The following is a 21,622-nucleotide window of genomic DNA, read 5'->3' as shown; positions in this document are numbered from 1 at the left end:
TGGTTGTCCCACACGTGGAAGCCCTGTAGACTTCAGCGTTACTTTGTGTTACGGGTAGAGTCAAGGTTTGGGGAGTCGAGGAAAGATGACAAGCAGACTTTGCTGAGATGTTAATGTTTCGTTTCTTTCTCTCAAGAGGTTGTTAAGAGAATAATTCAATTTTGGGAGAATTGCAACCAGACTGATTTGTTAATACAGTTTAGAGTCTTTTAACTCAGGATTGGATGAATAGCTTTTCAAGTGTGTATGAAAGACGAGAATCCCAAAAGATCAGCTCTATTTTAAATAGCAGACTCCAGGGACTCAAGGATTGTAACAGAAGGGCAGATATGGAAGAGATGAACTCCCAGGTCCAACTCTGTGTGAGAATAAAGCACGGCACTGGCTGTCATCCCTGAGGTGTCGGGGTCTGCCAATCTGGCTGGCTCTGGGTTGCTAGCTGGGGGAATCTAGTTAGATAGGCTCACAATAAGTTAGTTGGTATTGACTTTGCTGGGCCTGACCCATATTATAAAGTTCTAACAAGTGGAAAGTATAGCTGAGCTTTGGGAAAAGCCATAGCATGTACAATAGAAGAGAAAACCAACATCTTAAATGAACAGAGGAGAAATTTAAGCAGAACCACCAAGTGAAGAAATTAGGACACTGGATGGAATGTTGCAGCCGAAACAGAAAAAAAGTAGATATTTATTTAGTAAGGACACATGAGATTGTACAACTTTGGCTTCAACTCACACAGAAGGTCTTTGTCTCTTGGCTAATTAATGATGTTCAAAGAGAAGAGGTGCTGAGAAAATGACACGGACTTGAAGAAATCAGACAACAGCAAAGTTAGTAGCAGAATTTCATTTTACGACTCATGAGGCCCAGGATTTTTAAATATCCCAGAATTTGAGAATTCAGAGTTAAGGATGTGAGGGGCACCCAAACATTATTAAACTTCTACGCATTCTCAATGTTATTTTTACTAGTGAAATACACAATGAAAGCATGCATATGTAAAGAAATGTATTTTAGTACTCATCCAGATCCCCTGGGTGAACTGATTTAGAAAACCATCAAATGCATTTTGTCATAGGTCTGGGGACGGGATTGGGATCTGTCCTGACTGGGATTCGTGATCCAGAGTTTCCCAGGAAGCAACCCTGCTGAGCTGTTCTCTGAAGTCTGGACATGTAGGAACATACAGTCAAGTGGAAATTACCAGCCATATGGAGTGAGTGATCCTGAACTCGGAAGGGACGAGACAGAGGAACAGTTCCAGACGTCCTCACAGGATTATTTTAGGTCAGCCCACAAATGTTTGCCTACTCCCGTGCAGCTTTTCAATGAGAGACTCCGAAGCATCGGTTTAGAAGCTTAAGCCGTTGTTATTTGAGGAGAAGGACAACTGAGAGTGTTTTTATTTGATATTCCTTATGGCAGATCCCTGATTTTGGAAACAAGGTTGTAGAGAGGTTAACTGACTTCACAAAGGTCCCACAGCCAGCTGACCCTTTGAGAGAATCAGCCCCTTGTTCACCGTTGATGGTTTGGTACAGTACTGGGGGATGCCTTCTGTGTTGTTGTTGACATTGACATATTTGTATGTTTTTGCATAATGGCCACACAAATGTTAAATTAGGGACATGCTTTAAGGTGAAAGAGGAAGATTTCTAAACGTCCCTGCTTTATATTTGACGATGACTGTAGGCACCACAGAGCACGTTCAGCGCATTATCTCATTTCACCCAAGACACAGATTCATGAGTTCCCCTCACTGGGGAAATTAGGGCTAAGAGAGGGGAAATAACTTCCCTCACGTTGTCATCAACCAAGCCAGACCCAGAACTGGATCCTTTCATTCAGTGCAATGCTTACCAAGGGCCTGATGCGTGGCATACCCTTTCCTAGGCACTGGGATTACACTGGCAATTCCATTTGGTTCAGCCTGTCTCCAGTCTGGGCATCTCTCCTTTGTGACTGTGGTGTGAGCAGAATGAATCCTATAATCTAGAGCCAGCCTCAATGCTGTCAGCTTCCATGAAGGACTCCAAACAAGGACGAGCCCCTTCCCTGGTGCTGGGAGCCCTGCAGACCTGGCTCTCATGACTCCTGGGTCAGGGCTCCAGCAGCTGCCAACCTCGCCCCTTCTTTGTGCGGACTCTCTGTCTACCACCCCAGCATCCTGAGGGCTGTGTGCGTTCACGTGTGTCTGTGTGCGTGCATGCACGTGTGTGTGTGTGTATGTGTGTGTACACATGCCTTTGTTTGTTAAGTTCCCAACATTGTCCCCTCAGTTTTGCCCAGAAGGCAGGGTTGCTTTTGCATTTAGTGAACTGGCTGTTCTGCAGACCTTGGTGGGTCCCTTACAGCAGAGTATCGTCTCAGGTCCCTCTTGACTTTTTCTCACAAGAGCTCAAGGAAACTATGAGGAAGTAAGGTGCCTACAAGGAATGCACATTTAAAATTCCAGGCCATGAGGCGCTGCCGGTTTTCTTGAAAGTTTTCCAAGCGTTAGCCAAGACAGGTAAAGAACAGTGGCGTGCTCTAGGAAGGGACTGCTTCCTAAAGCTGCATGGCCATGTACAGACGAGCACAGCAGGTCAGGCATGGATGGAAAGGCCATGATCTGTATTAGAATTAAATGCTACATCAGTTCTGTAATCTAATGTTCAGTTTCTTAATCTTACTGTGTTTTCTCTTGGAAGCATAACTAATAAACCATGCCATCTGTAAACGTTACGTGAGCAGGTATTGAGATATTCAGAAATTCTAAGCCCTTTTTTTTTCAGAAATTAGAACTGTGTTTTGCTTTTTATTGGAAAAGGGTGAGAGAATGGCTCAATTTTGCGACATGGGTCTTTAAACTTCTTCCTTCACACATCTTATCCTCAGGCACCTCAGGTTCTACGTGTAGCTGAAGGTCTTGTCTGATACCGGGAAGAGCTAGGACAGGCAGTGGGACTTCAGCCTCTAAGCTTGCTTCTGTCTCTCCTGGAAACCATGTTCCTAGGATCGCTTGCCTAATAGTTCAGAGAATTCCAGCTCCCTTGCTGTGGCCATCACATGCTCACACTCAAGCTGGCTGAAAGGCACTGGTCTCGTCTCCTTTTTAAAAATCTTTTCCTGTAATTTCTTTTTGTTTTTCTCTTTCTTCCCCTTTCTCCTGTTTCCCTCTTTTTTTCTTTGTCTCTGTCCCTTGGCCTCTTTTTTTTTTTTTTTTTTGGCGGTACGTGGGCCTCTCACCGCCGTGGCCTCTCCCGCCCGCGGAGCACAGGCTCTGGACTTGCAGGCCCAGTGGCCATGGCTCACGGGCCCAGCCGCTCCGCGGCATGTGGGATCTTCCCGGACCGGGGCACAAACCCGCATCCCCTGCATCGGCAGGCAGACTCCCAACCACTGCGCCACCACGGAAGCCCTCTTTGTTTCTTGTTTGCCTTTTCTTTTCCCCACTCCAGTCATTTATCTCACCAATATATTGAATGAAGTGTACCCTGAGATACCTTATTTTTTTTTTAATAAAGCTTTGTCTAACCGGTTCATAATTTTTAAAGTCAGGTGAAAATAACCTTTATCCCTCAAAACCAAACAAAACTCGAGCAATGCTAACGCAACTAAATTAAGTTTATTTTTATTTGTAGGTATTTGTAATTAATGTATTAATTGATGTATTTATTAGATGTATTGCATATCCAGACACTGTGCTATGTTGGTAATACTGAAGTACGCAAGACCCAGTCCCTCTCCTCACAGGGCTTGCTATCTAGTTGGGCAGAGAGAACAGCGACAGGCAGTTACAAAACAAAACAAATGCTCTGATACAAGGGCAGCTGTGCGGACCATAGGGAGGGGTGGCCCTGATCATCCAGGGTGGGAAGAGTGCTCAGGGCATTCCTGGGGCACTGGCTCTTGGAAGTGTTTGGGGTGGGGTGCAATGGTAACCTTCCCCCAGTGAAAGAGCAGCCCACGTGATTCAGGACATGAAAAAATCCTTTAGTTCTTCCAGGTTTTCGGAGCTGACCTTGGGACTCAACCCTGATGCCAGGGTTGGGTTGATGACGGTTGCTCTACTCAGTCTGAATTTGCTTAGTTGCAAATGGAAAGTGAGATCGGTTACATCAAGATTCAGACCATTTGATTTTGCTTTCATTTGATCCTAAAAATCACAAAACATTGGATAGAGCAAGCCTGTGTGCATATTGAGAAATGATTCAAATGATCCTTTTCTCTGCTCTTCATCAACTCTTGGGCTGTTAACACATTTTCTGAATGGGGCAGCCACAGTTGAAGAGCTGTACATTCTCTGGATGATGTGATCAGTGCAAGATAAACTCAAGGGTGGAAAGAAAGGAAACCTGGCGGCAATACCTCCTCCAGGCTTTTTCCCATGTGGCAGACAGAGTTAAAGCTATTATTTGGTGACAGTTGTGCCTCGTTCCTAGGGTTGCCGTCAGGATTAAATATGGCAGCATATGTACAAAGTTCTTAGAACAGACCCTGACTCAAAAACGATAATGAGTACGATGATGTTCTGTGAGATGCCTGAAGTCACTTCTCAACATTCTCTCAGGCTGAAACTAACCTCATCATGGCAGCTAGACACCTGGTATCATTGTATGTCTTTGAATGTGTCACTAAGCCACCCCACAAAACATACTTGAGCACTACGTATTAAAAGTATTGTCAGTCAACCTATTTACATGTATCTATAGGTAGAAATACTACAAGCTTGATGGTAAGACTTTATTATTTGTTTTAAGATATTCTTTAAAAGAATATTTGACCTCTGCCTTGAGCTGCACATCTCAGAACTAATATAGATCAGTGGAACAGGATAGAAAAGCCAGAGACAAACCCATGCACCTATAGTCAATTAATCTATGACAAAGGAGGCAAAAATATACAATGAAGCAAAGACAATCTCTTCAATAAGTGGTGCTGGGAAAACTAGACAGCTACGTGTAAAAGAATGAAATTAGAACACTCCCTAACACCATACACAAAAACAAACTCGAAATGGGTTAAAGAACTAAATGTAAGGCCAGACACTATAAAACTCTTAGAGGAAAACGTAGGCACAACACTCTTTGACATAAATCGCAGCAAGATCTTTTTTGATCCACCTCCTAGAGAAATGGAAATAAAAACAAAAATAAACAAATGGGACATAATGAAACTTAAAAGCTTTTGCACAGCAAAGGAAACCATAAACAAGGCGAAAAGACAGCCCTCAGAATGGGAGAAAATATTTGCAAACGAAGCAACTGACAAAAGATTAATCTCCAAAATATACAAACAGCTCATGCAGCTCAATATCAAAAAAAACAAACAACCCAATCCAAAACTCGGTGGAAGGCCTAAATAGACATTTCTCCAAAGAAGACATACAGATGGCCAACAAACGCATGAAAAGATGCCCAACGTCGCTAATTATTAGAGAAATGCAAGTCAAAACTACAGTGAGTAGTTCTGACCTCGCACCAGTCAGAATGGCCATCATCAAAAAATCTACAAACAATAAATGCTGGAGAGGGTGTGGAGAAAAGGGAACCCTCCTGCATTGTTGGTGAGATTGTAAATTGTTACAGCCACTGTGGAGAACAGTATGGAGGTTCCTTAAAAAACTAAAACTAGAACTACCATATGACCCAGCAATCCCACTACTGGGCATATACCCTGAGAAAAACATAATTCAAAAAGACACATGCACCCCAATGTTTACTGCAGCCCTATTTACAATAGCCAGGACATGGAAGCAACCTAAATGTCCATCGACAGATGAATGGATAAAAAGATGTGCTACATATATACAATGGAATATTACTCAGCCATAAAAAGGAATGAAATTGGGTCATTTGTAGAGATGTGGATGGACCTAGAGACTGTCATACAGAGTAAAGTAAGTCAGAAAGAGAAAAACAAATATCGTATATTAACGCACATATGTGGAATCTGAAAAAATTGGTACAGACGATCTTATTTACAAAGCAGAAATAGAGACACAGACGTAGAGAACAAACGTATGGATACCAAGGGGGAAAAGGGGTGGTGGGATGAATTGGAAGATTGGGATTGACATATATACACGATTGATACTATGTATAAAATAGATAACTAACGAGAACCTACTGTATAGCACAGGGGCCTCTACTCAATGCTCTGTGGTGACCTAAATGGGAAGAAGGAAATCCAAAAAAGAGGGGATATATATATATATACGTAGAGCTGATTCACTTTGCTGTCCAGTAGAAACTAACACAATATTGTAAAACAACTATACTCCAATAAAAATTAAAAGCAAAAAAGAGATCTAAGGGAAGAATCCGAAACAGAAATGCAGCTGGCCCTTTGTCGTACCCTGCACCTCAGTCTTTTCTAAAGCATTTGGGTGGCCCTGCCCCTTTACCTTTTAGCAACACAAAGAATAAAAGAAGACAGTCATGTGCACTGAGGGGCCAGATTTAAGCCCTGATAACGGGTATCATGAAACACAGCAGCCTCCTCTGTTTGCTGACTCATCATACAGGGCGGAACCCTGATGAAGGTGAGGCTGTAAATCCAGGGTGAGGAAAAGGCAGCTCTCCTCGGCCCCGGGAGCACCGGTGTGTGGAATTCTCTGTGGCAAGAGGTCACTGAGTCAAAGCTGTGGATGGATAATTTTATGGCCGCTAATAAAATTTATAGCCAAAGCAAGTTAAGATAATAAGGGTAATCAAACACCCAGCCGTGGGACGTAAGAATCCCATCATGGCCCCTTGGTGCTGGCTGTGGGGAGGGGGTAGCTGGACAGCACAGGAGGACTATATCTGTGTGACTCAAGGTAGCTGCAGGGTCTCAAAGGTGATCTGTGCCCCATGTGAGTCACAAGGACTAGGCCAGGCCAGGGACCAGGTTCAAGTTAGGTGGCATTGCCTGTCCTCCAGGGACAGCATGCCAAGGGCTGGAGGGTTAACCGGAGCATTTAAATGCCTAAAAGTCACAGTGGCATGGGAGAGGATCCGAACCAACCCAGTTCCAGAACACTAGTTATGGAAAAAATGTTAACTGACTGTTTGGGTGGGACATGGCAGGAATGAGGGAAGCTGAGGAAGGACGGCGTTTGACTTGGTACAGAAATCAAATGAGGTTTAATCCAAGAGCCCAGTTCCGGTGGAGGCTTTCTCCAGCCCCTCCCAGCTTTCCTGGTCTCCCCGCCTTCCCCTTGCTCCCTCGTTGACGGCTCTGGCTCACCCCATCTCCTGCAGGCTTCGGGCATAGGCTGGTGGGGTCCTGTCCCTGAGACCCCCCTGCAAACTCACTGTCATAGTCCCTGGAGGACTCGGCCCCCTTCTCTGACTCGGCCTCGACACCCAGAGTCCTCATGACTCCCTCTAAAATGACAGAGCAGGTGCAGGCCACCTGGGACAAGCTGAAGGGGATCAACTCTGGTGTTGTGGCGTTTCTGTTTTGTTCCCTTTTTTTTTATTGTGGTAAAATATACATAACCTAAAAATTTCCCCTTTGATGTTCTGAACAGAGAATCTTTTGTCCCTTAGGTGAGTTTCACATGGAGGTCAAGTCTCACCACCTCTGCTTTGTTCCAGGACAGTGGCCTGTGCGCCAGAACAATTTCTAAACCTTGAGCTACTTATTCAAGCAATTCTAGAAAAATTTAGAGCACCTGTTATGTGCCAGGTATTGCATTAGGAGCTCTGAACTTTCAGATACAACCAGATAATTGAGTTTGACCTGGAGTTATTATCATGATTATGGGGCTGTATTTTAAAATTAGAGGAGTACTGTCCTTACAGCTTTGGTTTCTGTCCAAGTGCTTTTTCTTAGTCCTTTCAGTGAGCAGATCTTGGGCTGTCCCTTTATTTATTTAAATTTTTTGTGGTACGCGGGCCTCTCACTGCAGTGTCCTCTCCCGTTGCGGAGCACAGGCTCCAGACGCGCAGGCTCAGCGGCCATGGCTCATGGGCCCAGCCGCTCCGCGGCATGTGGGATCTTCCCGGACCGGGGCACGAACCCGTGTCCCCCGCATCGGGAGGCGGACTCTCAACCACTGCGCCACCAGGGAAGCCCTGGGCTGTCCCTTTAGTCAGCAGTCCCCTGGTGCTCTTTATTCTAAGTTGTTTTTTTTTTAATTGTGGTAAAATGTATGATATAAAATTTACCATTTTAACCATTTTTAATTTACCATTAGTTCTGTAGCATTAAGTATATTCATGTGGGGTGCAATCATCACCGCCATCCATCTCCAGAACTTTCCCATCTTCCCAAACTGAAACTAGGTACCCGTTAAACAGTAACTCCCCATGTCTTCCTCCCTAGGCCTCTGGCAACCACCATTCTACCTTCTGTCTCTATGAATGTAACTACTCCAGGTGCCTCATATAAATGGAATCATACAATCTTTGTCCTTCTGGTTTTTTGTTTGTTTTGTTCTGTTTTTGTTAGAATATCTTTAGATGAGATTAGTGGAAAACACATTTTATTGTTCTAGCTTTCAGTAGCTTTTCTTCAGGCAAAAAGAGCCAGCAGTAGTTAACTTGCTGCAATGTCTGCTGAGAATTCTAAGCAGACACTGTTGCCATGTGAGCTCTGGCCCTTTTACAAATCCCGCTTAGGAAAGGTGCTTACTACCACTGCGCACGGCACGGGAGCCACCTTTGCAATGCATCACTTCAGTTCTGGGTAGGTCTGGTTTCCAGGTGGAGAACAGACAGGCAGGGTGAGATGAAAGTTGAAATGCGATCAAGTTTGCCCAATCGCTCAGGGGCAGAAAGCACCGACACGAAAAGAGTGCAGTGGAACCCCTTAGGGAGGGCTGAGGCCAGCACAGACACTGCAGAAGAGGAGATCGTTCTGGCTTCAGAGACGTCGCAGTGCTTCCCTCCTGAGTGGGGCATACCTCTTGTTTCTTTGCCTGCCAGGATCGAATGAACATATCTCATAAAATGAAGCATTTTGGTCCCCAGAAGGAGGGGTACAGAGGTAAGAGACACGCGCCCATGGCTGTTCCAAGAATCCTCTGTGCTGCTCCGTCCCTGGGTCACAAAGGGCAGCTGCTCCCCAGGGGGATCCTTCAGGGAAGGGGGGGAGGGGCCAGATGCTGTTAGAGCCAGCCCTAGAAGTGACTCAAGTGGGGATTGACACATATTCCTGCAGTGCAAGCGAAGACTCATATACAGAAAAGGATGGAAAATTTTCTCTCCCCCCTACTCTCTGATAGGAGCAAAACCCAAATAAGTTAATGGGGGCCTATCTCACTGCAGTGTGATTATTAGAGGAAGATGCTGTTCTGTGTACCGCCACCAGCTTTCTGTTACCCTGTGACTGAAATGCAGGGCCTGCATGATCAGCTGTAACCGTTTATCTTTGGTTTGGGGATGCATTTGTTGATCTTGTCCTTTGCAGATTTGCTTACCTCGTTTAGGCTTTTTGAAATTGTATTCTGCTGTCCTCATTCCCTAAGAGTGCAACCACTGACAGCATAGACAATACCAAGGGTTGACGTTAGTTGTGTCCAGTCTTCTTCAGGATAACCGTGAGTTAGGCTGTGCTCACACACATCAAAAATATTTACTGAGCACCACTGTTTGCAAAACATATAAAAATATTAAGTAACAGTGTAAGTAGTAATAACAATAAAGGAGATATCCCAAAACAGTGAGATACCAATTGCCTAACAGAAAATGCTTTATATGTTATTTTCTGGGATGTGGGGTCATAATGCCATTAAATATAAAGACTGAGTGGGATGCATCTGCTGTCCTTAGAAGTCTCTGCACAGGAAATGGATACTGTTGGTGTTCCCTGCTGCCGCGGCAGAGTCCAAGGGAGGTGGCTTTCTGGGTCAATAATGCCATTTAAGATGAGCCCCCAAGTTGTCACACTCTGGAAGCTCTCAGAGTCCTTCCCATCAGTGGAGAAGTTAAAGGTCAATGGCTTATAGATTGCGATTTGCCGTGTGAAAGCAACCTTGGTTGATAACAGCCAAACATCTTTTGTCTTGATTCTGTGGTCGAGATCATAACTGAATTTAAGATTCGAGATCTCTTTGTGAACAAGTATATGGCTCCTTATATTGAGGTATCGGCGCAAAAATGTAAATGTGGTTGAAAGACATGAATCTTGCCTAGGATGACAACGGAGTGAGCGGCTTTATCTGTGAGGTCTGTGAGAAGCAGCTCCCTGTGCACACGAACGGTAGTGGGGACTCCCATGCGCACTGAAGACCCCACACTGACAAGCACACACATGTGCAAACACACAGGCGCCCCTCTCCCCCCACCGCTCCCTGTGCCTGGTTCCTTTACTGCCATCCCGTGTTTCAGTGACCACTACCCTTGGGATGTGATGTGGTGTTTTGAAAGTCACAGATACTACTTGTTGCTTTAGTGAAACCATCCGGTGTAACAGAGATGGAGAGGAAACAGCAGGTTTTAATCGGAACTAAAGCAAATGAAATCCTGTGGTGAAAATCTAGTCCCCCTAAAGTTAGTGATTGGGACCCCCTGGCAAGTTTTCAGCTGCTCCTCCTAGACTATGACATACACACGTAATCAAGATAACGAATCCTTTCCCCCAGAACTTTACGCTTTTCAGATGTGTTAGACGAAGAGATCGAGGTGTTTGAATTTTCCCACAAAGAGTCTCGTAGCTTTCACAGTATCGTGAGAGAAAAAGTTAAGTCAGAAAAGTCTGAAAGGCAGAGGTGAGCCATAGTCCTCTACAAAGAAGGCTCTTGACCGCAGACTGTGCAGGGAAGCTAAGGTTTCCGGGAACTCCTGCTGCTTGGGCGTTTTCTCTTACAGTGGACTGCGGGGAGGGGGCCCCTAGAGCCGCCTTGAGGGGACAGTTAAAGCAGGAATGAGGGTTGGACTGGGGGAGGGGAGGGCAGAGCGAAAATGTCACAGAATCCAACAAACCCGGGTTCAGCCTTGGCCCCTGCTCCCTAGCTGTTTTCCCCTGGGGAAGCAGCCCCAGGTTTCTGCCCCTCGGTCTCTTAGAATCCAGCTTCTGCAGGACTGCAGTGAGGGCCCTGGGGGGAACCGACCACGACAGCACACCCCTTAGCCCCATCTCACACACATCTTAGCACATCTCACGTGCTGCCCACCTGGCCTGGGAACCAAGGGTAGGGGCCGCTGCGTGACTGGAAAGGGGCTTGGGGTTCTCGGGGAGCTCATCCCCATGCCCTTTGGAGAAGCCAAGTCTTCGGGCAGATTCTTACAGAACAGAGCCTTCATTATAGCTAGCAGCAAAAAAGCAGGCCCCTCTTAGAGAGACTTGCTTTTGAAGTGTGGGGAGGCCGCCCGCTGGTAGGAAAGGCCACTGCCCTGAAATAAGATTCGGAACCAGGGGAAGAGTGAATGCTGCTGCGTAGGTGGTCTGCTTCCAAGGAGGGGGTCGCCTAGGGAACACAGGGTTGGGGTAGGTGTTAGTTTTGTCACGAGGATGATCAAGGAGGGTCGGCCCCACGTCACTCCTGAGACCCCATTCTGGTGTGGAGAGCTGTGGGATGGAGGGAATTCATGGTGAGGTTTGTTTTGGGACACTGTCCAGGATGGCATCCTGTACCACCGGTGCTTCATAAATGCCATTTATGGTGGTGACAACAGTGTGCGTGCCCACGGCCAGGTCCCCGGTTGTTTCAGCCGTCCCCTCCAGCATGCCTCACTCCTCCGGGAGAGTGGTAGCTGGTTGAGGGGAGCCCACACCCCACGGGCTGCAGAGGAAGCCCAAAGAGAGGTGACACAGGCTCTCTGTCTGGGAAGCAGCCCCTGCCAGTGCAGGGAACGTCCTCCAGGCCACTGGCTGCTTTTGCCGTTTCCTCTCCCGTTTCTCTGATGTGGGTTGAGTTTCCTTACAATGCATTGAATGAATGAGAATAAGAAAGTGTGTATTGGCAGAATTACAGCTGGATAATGCCAAGGCTTTCCAAGTCAGAGCGTGAATTTAAGCAGAGCAAAGTTTCAAGTCCGTGGGGCTCAAGAGTGATTGCTATTCTTCCAATAATGAAAAGTACAAATGTTTGATGTTCAAAGGTTAACAAACGGGACTCTTTCACTGGCCTTCTGGGCTGCTCAGCACAGAGTGGAAACTGTTCTGATCTTTGCCTTATCGCACTTGTATTTTCTAGGCAATTAGAAACATTGTCCACTCAGCATTTAAGAGGTTTGAACCGGCTGGAGCCCTTTTTTTTTTTTTTCCCCCAAACTAAAGTTTCCTTTTTTTAAAAAAAAAACTGACAGTTTTTCCTTTTTGCAAGTAGACTGAAGTTTTAAAGTAACAGGCTTTCAAAATAGCACACTTAGGACGTGCCTGCATAATTATGACATTTGTCATGGGATTAGCACTTTCCGAAAGTATATTTCTATACCAGTATCTTACTTTGCCCAGAAGTGTGGTTCTTCATAGTATATTATGTGCATTTAGGCAAAATAAGCCCAGCCCCCATTCACTAGAATTTGGGCTATAAAGGTAATTATTGCCAATAAAATGGAAGCCATTTATCTTAATGAACCAGTAGGAAAATTAAGTCTGTTGAAATGGTCTAAACCTTCCAAGAAAAAAAAAAAAAAAAACCATTGGTAATTCACGGTGGGCTGTATCTATTTTTATGAGCTTCTCTAAGTCATCTCTTTGCTGACTGCCTACAGCAAACAACAACAATGCACAAGTAGTGTTTTGTTTAATTTCTTATGTTCGTTAGCAGGTTCACTTCTCCCTTGAAAAAATGATGTCTTTGCCCCTCTCGTCTATTGGAGAGCCTTCAGGGCCTTCCTAGTAAGAAAGACCTACTGGTCTGGTCTTGGGCTGCACATAGCGTGGTTAATGGCTTCTGCTTTCCCCTCCAAATGGAGGGGGGACACAGAAGTAATTGAAACTTACAGTGTCGGGGCATAATTGTATTCCGTTATATTTAATGCAAACGAGGAGGTATTCTAGCTAACATGCAGGAAAATGGCCTTAGAGGAGGCCATGTCGCGTGTCACTGAATGCACGTGGGATGTGTTCCCTCCCAGCCTCACCGCCCCCTGCCCCGTGCTCTGGCCCCGACCCCAAAACAGAGGCGCTACCGGTGGTAGTCAGGAAATGCCGTGAGCCACAGGTAATGAGCTCGATCTCCGTGTTCCTTGCCAGATCTCCCAGCTGATGACAGAGCCTGGCCGGGAGGGCCTGACAGAGGCGGCGCTGAATCGCTACAATGCAGACAAGCCTTCGGCCTGCAGCGTCCCGGCCTCGCAAGCCTCCTGCGTGGCCAGCGAGACCTCCGCGGGCACCTCGGTGGCCGCGTCCTTCTTCGCCAGGTAAGAGAGGTGTCCAGACCCTCGGTTCTTTCAGGTGAGCCCACCCGGTTGGCCTCTCACGTGGACCAGTTTAGCTAAAACACTGGGCAGAGTTTGGGGCTGTTCTTTGACTTCACCCTTTAAGACAGGGTTTCTCAACCTCAGCCCGTTGACATCTGGGGCCAGATAACTGTCTGTTTAGGGGGACTGTCCTGTGAGTATAGGATGTTTAGCAGCATCCTTGGCCTCTACTCGCCAGATTCCTGTGGCACCTTCCCCGGTTGTGACAACCCAAAATGTCTCCAGATGTTGCCAAACATCGCCTGGCTTGAGAACCTCTGTTCTGGGAATACGTGGCTCTAAAGATGGTCTCCACAGGAGGAGGAATTTTGTGGGTGCAGCCCCATGGCTGGTGTTTCCAGATATCTCTTCTCACTACAGAAAATGAACTGCTTAAAATTTAGCTATTAAATAGATGGCAATTTTCTTCCTCCTTGACAGACTAGCTGGATAGTTGTCAACTATCCAGCTAATTTCAGAAACTTAAAAAAAAAAACCCTGAGAAACAAAAAAGAAAGGTATTTCAACAATGTTTTCTGCCTAATTTTAGCAACACGGCAGAGACAGGGCAGGAGACATAGGACAGCTGAGCAGGAAGGCGCTTCAGGGATTGTCTAATTTGATCTCCTTATTTTATGAATAAGGAAACTGAGGACCAGGAAAGTTAAACTGTGAGGCAGTTTATAGCAAAGCCAGAAATAGATTCCTCTGGGTTTTCCTCTGTGACTCATTCTTTACTTGATACTTGGAACTTAACCTTAGAAAACTTTTTCTGTACCTAAGATTCGTGAGCTTCTGAGTAAGCAGGGTATAGACTAAACAGAGTGAGATGTGAAATCAGAAGACCCCTTGGGTTTGAGTTCCAGCTCTGCCTCAGGGTCCTCATCTATAAAATGAGGGTAATACCTGTTCCTCAGGGTTGCCCTGAAGATTAACATAAGATGATTATAAACTATAAAGGATGTGCTGTACAAATGGTAATTCACTATGGACTTAACGAGCGTGTCAGTAAGAGGGAACGTTGTTTGGCTTTTCCTGTTATCCTTAGCAATGGTAACATCCAAAGCACAAATCTGAGGAAGGGGCTCTGATTAGGAAAGGAACAAGTTAGAGGAGGAACAGAGGCTGACATCCTGGATTAAGACACAATAAAGGCAGCACACGGGGCTTGTCGGAAGACTGGCTTTGAGGTTCTGGTTGTAGCTTGGTGCCATGTTTATCGTCCTGCGAACGACTGGGCCAACTTGAATGTATGGGAAGTAACAGGAAATATGTATGTAGTGGCCACCTGACGACAGAGGCCACCGTGTTAGCTCTGTGTGTTCGTGAGTTTCTGTGTTGTCTGGGACCACTGAGAAAGCTTACTGAGAGGTCATGTCCATGCCACTCAAGGAGAGAATAAACAGATGGAACAGAATATGAGGGAATGCCACAAGCACAGAAGATCCCGGGACATAGGTAGGCTATTAGAGCATGTCTACAGGAGGGTGACTAAAGTGGTGAGGAACTAGGAGGCCAAGTCCTGGCAGGCTTAGTCTGGAGAAGAGAGCCCTCAGCTGTCTCTTGGGCCATCATGTAAAAGAGGGATTTGGATGGTTGTATAGAAAACCCGAGTATGTGGGCAAAGGCTGAATAAAACCTCATGAGGAAAGAGAGAGATCTCCCAGCTCGGAACAAAGGAGAACTTGCTCACAATTCAAACTGCCCCAAGAGACAGTGAGGTCCCCATCACCGAGGGAGATCAAGCTTGCATTGGGTGACTACCTGGCTTCATGGCCGGAGAGAACATTCAGTGCTCAGATGGGGGTTGATCTCCTGAAATAGTGAAATGTCCAGAGATTTTTACAGACTGACTGACTCATAAAAAAAACCCAGAAAAAGGAGTTGAAGCAGGAAGAAATAAGAGGTGCTGTGATCCCTGATGGACAGTGTTTTGGGAGAATAGTGTTCCCTGCTGGGGGGAAACCAACAGTGTCATCCGAGTCAGGGAGAGGATGTCGAGATGGGATAGACCAGGAAGGCCTGAGTGCTGGACAAATGGTGTATGGAGGCCAGCTTTCACGTGGGTCAGAGGAGGATTTACAAACAAGCGAACAAACACCAGGGAAAAGAATGGTGAATGACTGGCAAAGACAGTCTTCCTGAGCGTTTTGCTTGTACACCAAGGGGTAGAATGGAAACACCAAGGTGCACCCACCTGAATGGGCCAGGGATGTAGGTTGGACGAGGCCCTGCAGATGATATTAGCAATAAACAAAGAACCCCTGAATTCAGAATTGCAAGGGCTTGTGGTATGAGCTTTCAAAGAGCTAGAAAGGATTCAGAGGGCTACCTAAATCTTTGTCATTGCTTTGTGGTGAATGCTGACAGCACCTGGAGCTTAGTGGGTTAAGGCATTAAAAGTACATGGTTTGGGGCTTCCCTGTGGTGCTTTGTGACCACCTAGAGGGGTGGGATAGGGAGGGTGGGAGGGAGGGAGATGCAAGAGGGAGGAGATATGGGAACATATGTATATGTATAACTGATTCACTTTGTTATACGGCAGAAACTAACATACCATTGCAAAGCAATTATACTCCCATAAAGGACAACCTCCCTGTCAAGGACGGGGACTGAGAGCAAAGTCGGGTGACCTGCTCAAGGTCCGCACTGTCAAGAGAGAACCAGGGTCGTCCCTCACCTCTGTGGGTCCCCAAAGACCCCCCTGAGAAGTCTAAAGCAGCCCCGTTACGTTGTCAGACAGTAAACTGAGGTCGCGTCAGAGGAGCTTTCTGTTTCAGCTCAAGCAAAGCTGTGTGAGGTGATGGTAGGCGTGGCTTTTAAGAAGGGTGGAATCTGGATCTGTTGCTGGGGCCGAAATTGGAAACACATTAGCGGTTATGGTTTTCGTGGAAGGATAGGGGAGTCGTTCCACATAGGAACTTAGGGGCAGGGTCAGCCCCTCAGATCTGTGTTCACCACTTTTGAACTCGTGCTGCTTGACTGTGTGGTTGAAACTCATCCGTGAGTCTGCAGGGCTCTGGACTCTACATAGCTCCAAGTGAGGACAGGCTGGCCAGCCCTCAAGAGCTGTGCTGGGCGTCATTTCATTGCAGATAGGAGCAGCGCCATTTGCCAAATTTGTGGCCAACGTGGCTGACATCTACTGAACACTCAGTGTGTATCACTCACTGCACTAAGCTCTTCATATGCAGAATCTCCCTTAATCCTGAGAGTAACCCTGGGACGTAGATCCTGCCATTTCCCCTGTTTGATGGATAGAGAAAGAGGTGTCCTGAATCAAGTCACCAGCCCAAGGCTACACAGCTGGGAAGTGGCAGGGTGGGGAGTCCATCCTCATTTCCTCTCACCTGTGAGCCTTGTTGATGTTCTCTGTGCTAAGCAGGCTTTTTCCATCATAATCGCTGATAAAACCCATGAAGTAAGTGGGCCCTGCAATCAGTTTGAGAAGATAAGCAGAACAGCGACAAAACCCTGATTTGTTGAGGGCTGCAGGTGTCCACTTTGCTCTGTGATACAGGCCTTTCTTTTAAAGTGTTTACTTTTCAGAGCTATGGGTAGAGGTCTGGGTGGATCTTGTTGCATTTCAGATTCAACAGCTATAAAATAAAAATTCCATTTCTGAATAAGCAGTAATACTTTGGACCAGGGCTACCCCCAGTGTGGTTTGTGGACAGCACGCACTTACTGGTCTGTGATAAGTGTGGAAATTCAGAGGAAGCATTTAGAAACTTCTGTAGCAAGTTGACAGAGTAAGTTTATGCCTATTGAATCTAAAAATAAAAAAGTAGGTCTTATAGTTTGAATGTAATTAGAAATAAAAGCAAAAAAGTGATTCCTTCACCACAGATAATTTGAGAAGTGCTGCTTTAGAAAATGTTGAAGCCCAAATTGCTTTTCTTCTACATATCTTTCGCCAGAATTTCTTTATTTAATTAATTAATTTATTTGGCTGTGCCGGGTCTTAGTTGGGGCATGTGGGTTCTAGTTCCCTGACCAGGGATCGAACCCAGGCCCCCTGCATCGGGAGCGTGGAGTCTTAACCACTGGACCACCAGCGAAGTCCCTTCCTCTTTATTTCTTTAAATATCAGCATTTTGGTGGACTGCCTTTGCTTCAGAATTTCAGTACTCTGCTTTTGGGAAAACACTTTTTTGTTCCGCTTTGGAAAAAAGTAGTAATAGTGAAATAGTAACAGTAATACAAAAAATATTAATAGTAATCTTAACCAAAAAAAGAGATTGGCATGACTGATCATCAAGTTGGTTATTTATCATGCTTTGAACTTTTCAAATGAGGGAATCTCCTTTGTGTGATTCCCATGTTAATATTAAGTGTTGAAGTCAGGTGTCATTAGATTTCCCATTTGTTGACTATTCACTTTGAATAAAGATTTACTTTTAAAAAAACTGTCATGATCTTGTTTTTTCAGTTTTATTGAGATATAACTGACATATATTACTGTATAAGTTTAAGGCATACAGCATAATGATCTGATTTACATGTATTGTGAAATGATTACCACAATAGGTTTACCCAGCATCCATGATCTCATACAGAAACAGATACCAAAAAAAAAAAAAAAAGAAAAGAAAAAAAATTTTTTTCCCTTGTGCTGAGAACTCTTCGGATCTACGCTCTTAACAGCTTTCAAACATACCATACAGCAGTGTTAACTTGAGAACTGGATGAAGGTGGTCCAAAGGTGCAAACTTCCAGTTGTAAGATAAATAAGTACCAAGGATATAATGTACAATATGATGACTATAGTTGAGATTGACTTAATTATGTACTTTGTGCTTTAAAGTATGAAGTGCGTGAAACCCTATGAAAATTCTTGGGTGAATCCTCAGCTTTGTAGGTTGAGGTGGTGGAATCCTCATTTGAATTTGAAGAGCTGTGAACAAATCCTGGATTACGCATAGAATTGCCTGGAGCTCTGGTAAATAAAGTGAATCTTTCAGATGGTCTCCTATCTTCGCATTGATGGTCTTTCCCAAATAACCTTACTGATAATCGTATTGTTGTTGTCTTAATCCATTGGAGAAAATGAGCTTCTGGAGGATTTTAATCTACTTTCAGAGCAAATATGGGAAAAATAGTGAAGATTGCCAGCGATCACATGAGCTTTGCAAAGGCAAGTTCAAGTTTGGCAGAACTGGTGCTGCCATCTCTGTGGAGTTGGTGAACACGTGGGTTTTCAGTTCTGTCTTCAGACTCCACTTCTTATTGTAATGTTATTTCTTTACAGCTTTTACATTTAGTTCACAACCTTTGTAAGACCATAACTTTTTACCAAATTCAAATGAAATTTTCAAGTAAAATTATATAAAGGTCATTTTTCATTATTATTTTTTCATTTCTCTATTTTCTTAATGTAAATAAATGCCTTTAAATCTGTTTTCATGGCTTTTGATTACTTCAGATTACTCAACGCCTTCAAATCCTTACTGTCTGTCCATTTGCTCATCATTGGATCCATCACATTAGTTAGAGCTTCTCCCTCTCTTTTTCCTCTGTTCTTTTTTTTTCCAGTAACAGGGTTAGTTTTAATTTACTGACTCTCTCCTTGAAGATTCTGACCTTTACACAAGTTTCCGTTGTTGATTAAAAATACATAGCTCCCGGGTTTGGAATTTTCTGCGTAAATTTTGACGTTCACCTCAATATTGGGTTGCCCTGAGATTGATTTTGTGCGGTCCACTTGCTTTGTTTTCTCTCTCGCTTGGCAAGCTGTCCCTCATTTCCTTCTGCTAACTTTTTGCCTTTTGCCTAAACTCATTTTTTTCTTAGGGATGTTGTTATATTTCTGACTATCTCCACCTCTTGAGCAGTTTCTTCCGTCTTTGTTATTAGACCGTTGCTTGTATCACCTGACGGCCATCTCCAAGCCCCTGTTATGCTGTTGACTCTTATGACTGATTTAACCGGCATGCCTCTGAGGCCAGAGGTTGCTGTGACATTAAACCAAGACCAGCTCGGGTCCAGAATCAGGGGCTAAGCCGAGCTGAGAGGGCCGACTCCCGGCTCCGAGGCCCTGCCCTCAGACGGGTCCCTCCGTTCATCAGCCTTCTTGTGGGACCTGCTCCTGAGTGCTCTGTGCTCACGTGCTGCTGTACACACAGCTCCCACTGCCACAGAGAAGGTCCTCCTTAAAAGCCATTTCCGCACTCTCACTGACAGCCAACTCAAATAGTGCCTTTCGCCGGTCACAGCAGATGCTTTTCGTATATAATCTTGCACAGCGAAGGCTTTCTTTAGTCCCTGGGCATGCTGACACATAACAGTAGTAGTTGGTTATTTGAGAGGAGCCTATTAAGTCAAAGAAGGATGGAGTGTGAAACTGTTCACGGTTCTTTTGTTCTTCCATCAGGTACAGTTCCCTTAGGGATGCTCACATCTTCCCATTATAAATACACCAGCAATTATTACCAGAGAAGAACTGTCCTAAACACACCACAGTTGGTCTCAGGTGATCTAGGGGGAGAACGTGGAGCTGGGTGCACAGATCCAACTCTTAATTTGCTGATTCTCTGTGGAGAGATGGGGCAGACTTTCTGCCTCCAGTTTTACAGATTGGAAGTTAATTTCCGGCGCCATGTGTGTTACAATAGAATGATATCTCTACAAAACAAAACAAAAACGCTAGGAGCTTTGAGGAGCTCATACTGTGGAATTTCTCTTATATGATTATTGTACTTTTCCTGTTTAGTTTGCATCCGAGTCTGCACCTTTTTCTCCTTACTCCTTCTAGGGTCTCATTCTGACTTAGGGTCTATCCCTTTCCCTTTTTCTCCCATTACTGTCCACCTTCCCCACACCACCTCCCTGTCCGCCTCTTCCATGGCTCCCATGGAAGTGGGGCTGCCGTTGAACCTTGTAGGGAACACATGTGGTCAGGGCCGACACGCATAATTGTGCCATTTGTCCAAAACTCTACTGGTTGAGCTGAGACGCCTCCCACTGGGCTCCATCTATCCAAAGGGACGTCTTTTTCTCAGCTGCCCAAAGGCACTGTCTGGGCTCGTGTCTCCCCCGGGGGCAGCGATCTTTGAAGGCCTGAAGTGGAAACCAAATCCCTACCCTCTGAATTTCTGTTTACTTATTCCTGGCAAGTCATAGCTTTACTTTTCTTAGAAAAGACTCCATGGACTTCTCAGAAAAGAAGGGACTGTTGCTCATGTATATTGATGCAGTGAATGTGTAGGAATCGTAACTATATGAATATAGTTTCGCTTGAACACACATCAGTTGCAATATGAAAGGAAAATACTCAAAAGGAGCCAACCGTATATTTCGTGCTGTCAGATTTCAGGGGCCGCAGGAAATAGTTTCAGGTGTTTTCTGCGTGAAGAAGTAAACCCTTGATTGTTTATGAAAGACAGAGAAAGCACTGAGGAAAGAGTGGCCATAATTCAATGTCTACACTATGATCCTTTGTGTTCAAAAAAAAAATCCTAAAACACTTGAAATATATGACCCTAACAGCCAATACCCTACCCCGGCAACCCCAAAACCCCTGTTTTGGGGTGTGCAGACCATAATAGAAATGGTACTCATGGCTTGGCCCACGCCATTCTGAATTGGTGATCTCTGCTAAAGAAAATGGTCAGTGTTTGCTCCCCCATTCCCATCTCCCGCTGCAGGGAATGTGTAAGATAGCGCGTTTTCCAACTTAAGTCCTTCGTTTGACGGATGGCCAGTTGGGGTGCTGGCAATCAGCTCACAACATCTGGGACTCATTTGTACAGCTTTGCCTCAGTTGAAAATCTAGTTCTTGGCTTGGTGTGGATGTTTGAAGGCAAAGCAATTCCACTGAGCCCGAAGGATCCCGGTGATTCTTGTCAAATATTCTCAGGGTTAGGCATTCTGGTTCTTACTGAACAATGTTAATGTCCTTTTTACTGATGCAGGGGTGAGGGGAGGGGAAGAAGAGTACTGGATAAAGCAAAGAGAAAGATGGAGTGGCTTGTGGTTGCATCCACAGCCTGCCAGTGACATTCTGACTTTCGGCAGGTAACTTAAACCTCGCGAAGCCTCAGTTTCTCCTGTTAAACAGAGATCATCGTATCTACTTCATAGGACTATAGTGAGGATTAAATGAAAATGTGATAGTTCTTTGTAAACATCATCTAAATCCTAGAGATGACCTTAAGATGGCATTTGCTGTGAAAAGGATGGAATTCTACCCTCAGTGGGAAATCCAATGAATTCTCAACATTCCCTTTAGAGTGGGTGACTTGTGTTGTGCGTACCTTTACGGTGTGTTTACATGCCACTTTGTAATCCGGCCTAATGACTAC

The 21,622-nt window shown here is 45.1% G+C and overlaps 1 protein-coding gene across 1 annotated transcript in view; it reads left to right on the top strand.

Annotated features, from left to right (window-relative positions):
• The window catches only part of KIF26B (kinesin family member 26B), a 475,672-nt gene that overhangs the window by 208,498 nt on the left and 245,552 nt on the right, over positions 1 to 21,622 (top strand). The window contains 1 exon segment of the mRNA XM_024754522.1: positions 13,114 to 13,280. Coding sequence (XP_024610290.1) covers positions 13,114 to 13,280 — 167 coding nt within the window.

This window comes from Neophocaena asiaeorientalis, unplaced genomic scaffold (assembly GCF_003031525.2).
Source record: "Neophocaena asiaeorientalis asiaeorientalis breed wild unplaced genomic scaffold, Neophocaena_asiaeorientalis_V1.1 scaffold524, whole genome shotgun sequence".
Classification (NCBI taxonomy): domain Eukaryota; kingdom Metazoa; phylum Chordata; class Mammalia; order Artiodactyla; family Phocoenidae; genus Neophocaena; species Neophocaena asiaeorientalis.
This window is presented reverse-complemented; position numbering and strand designations above follow the sequence as displayed.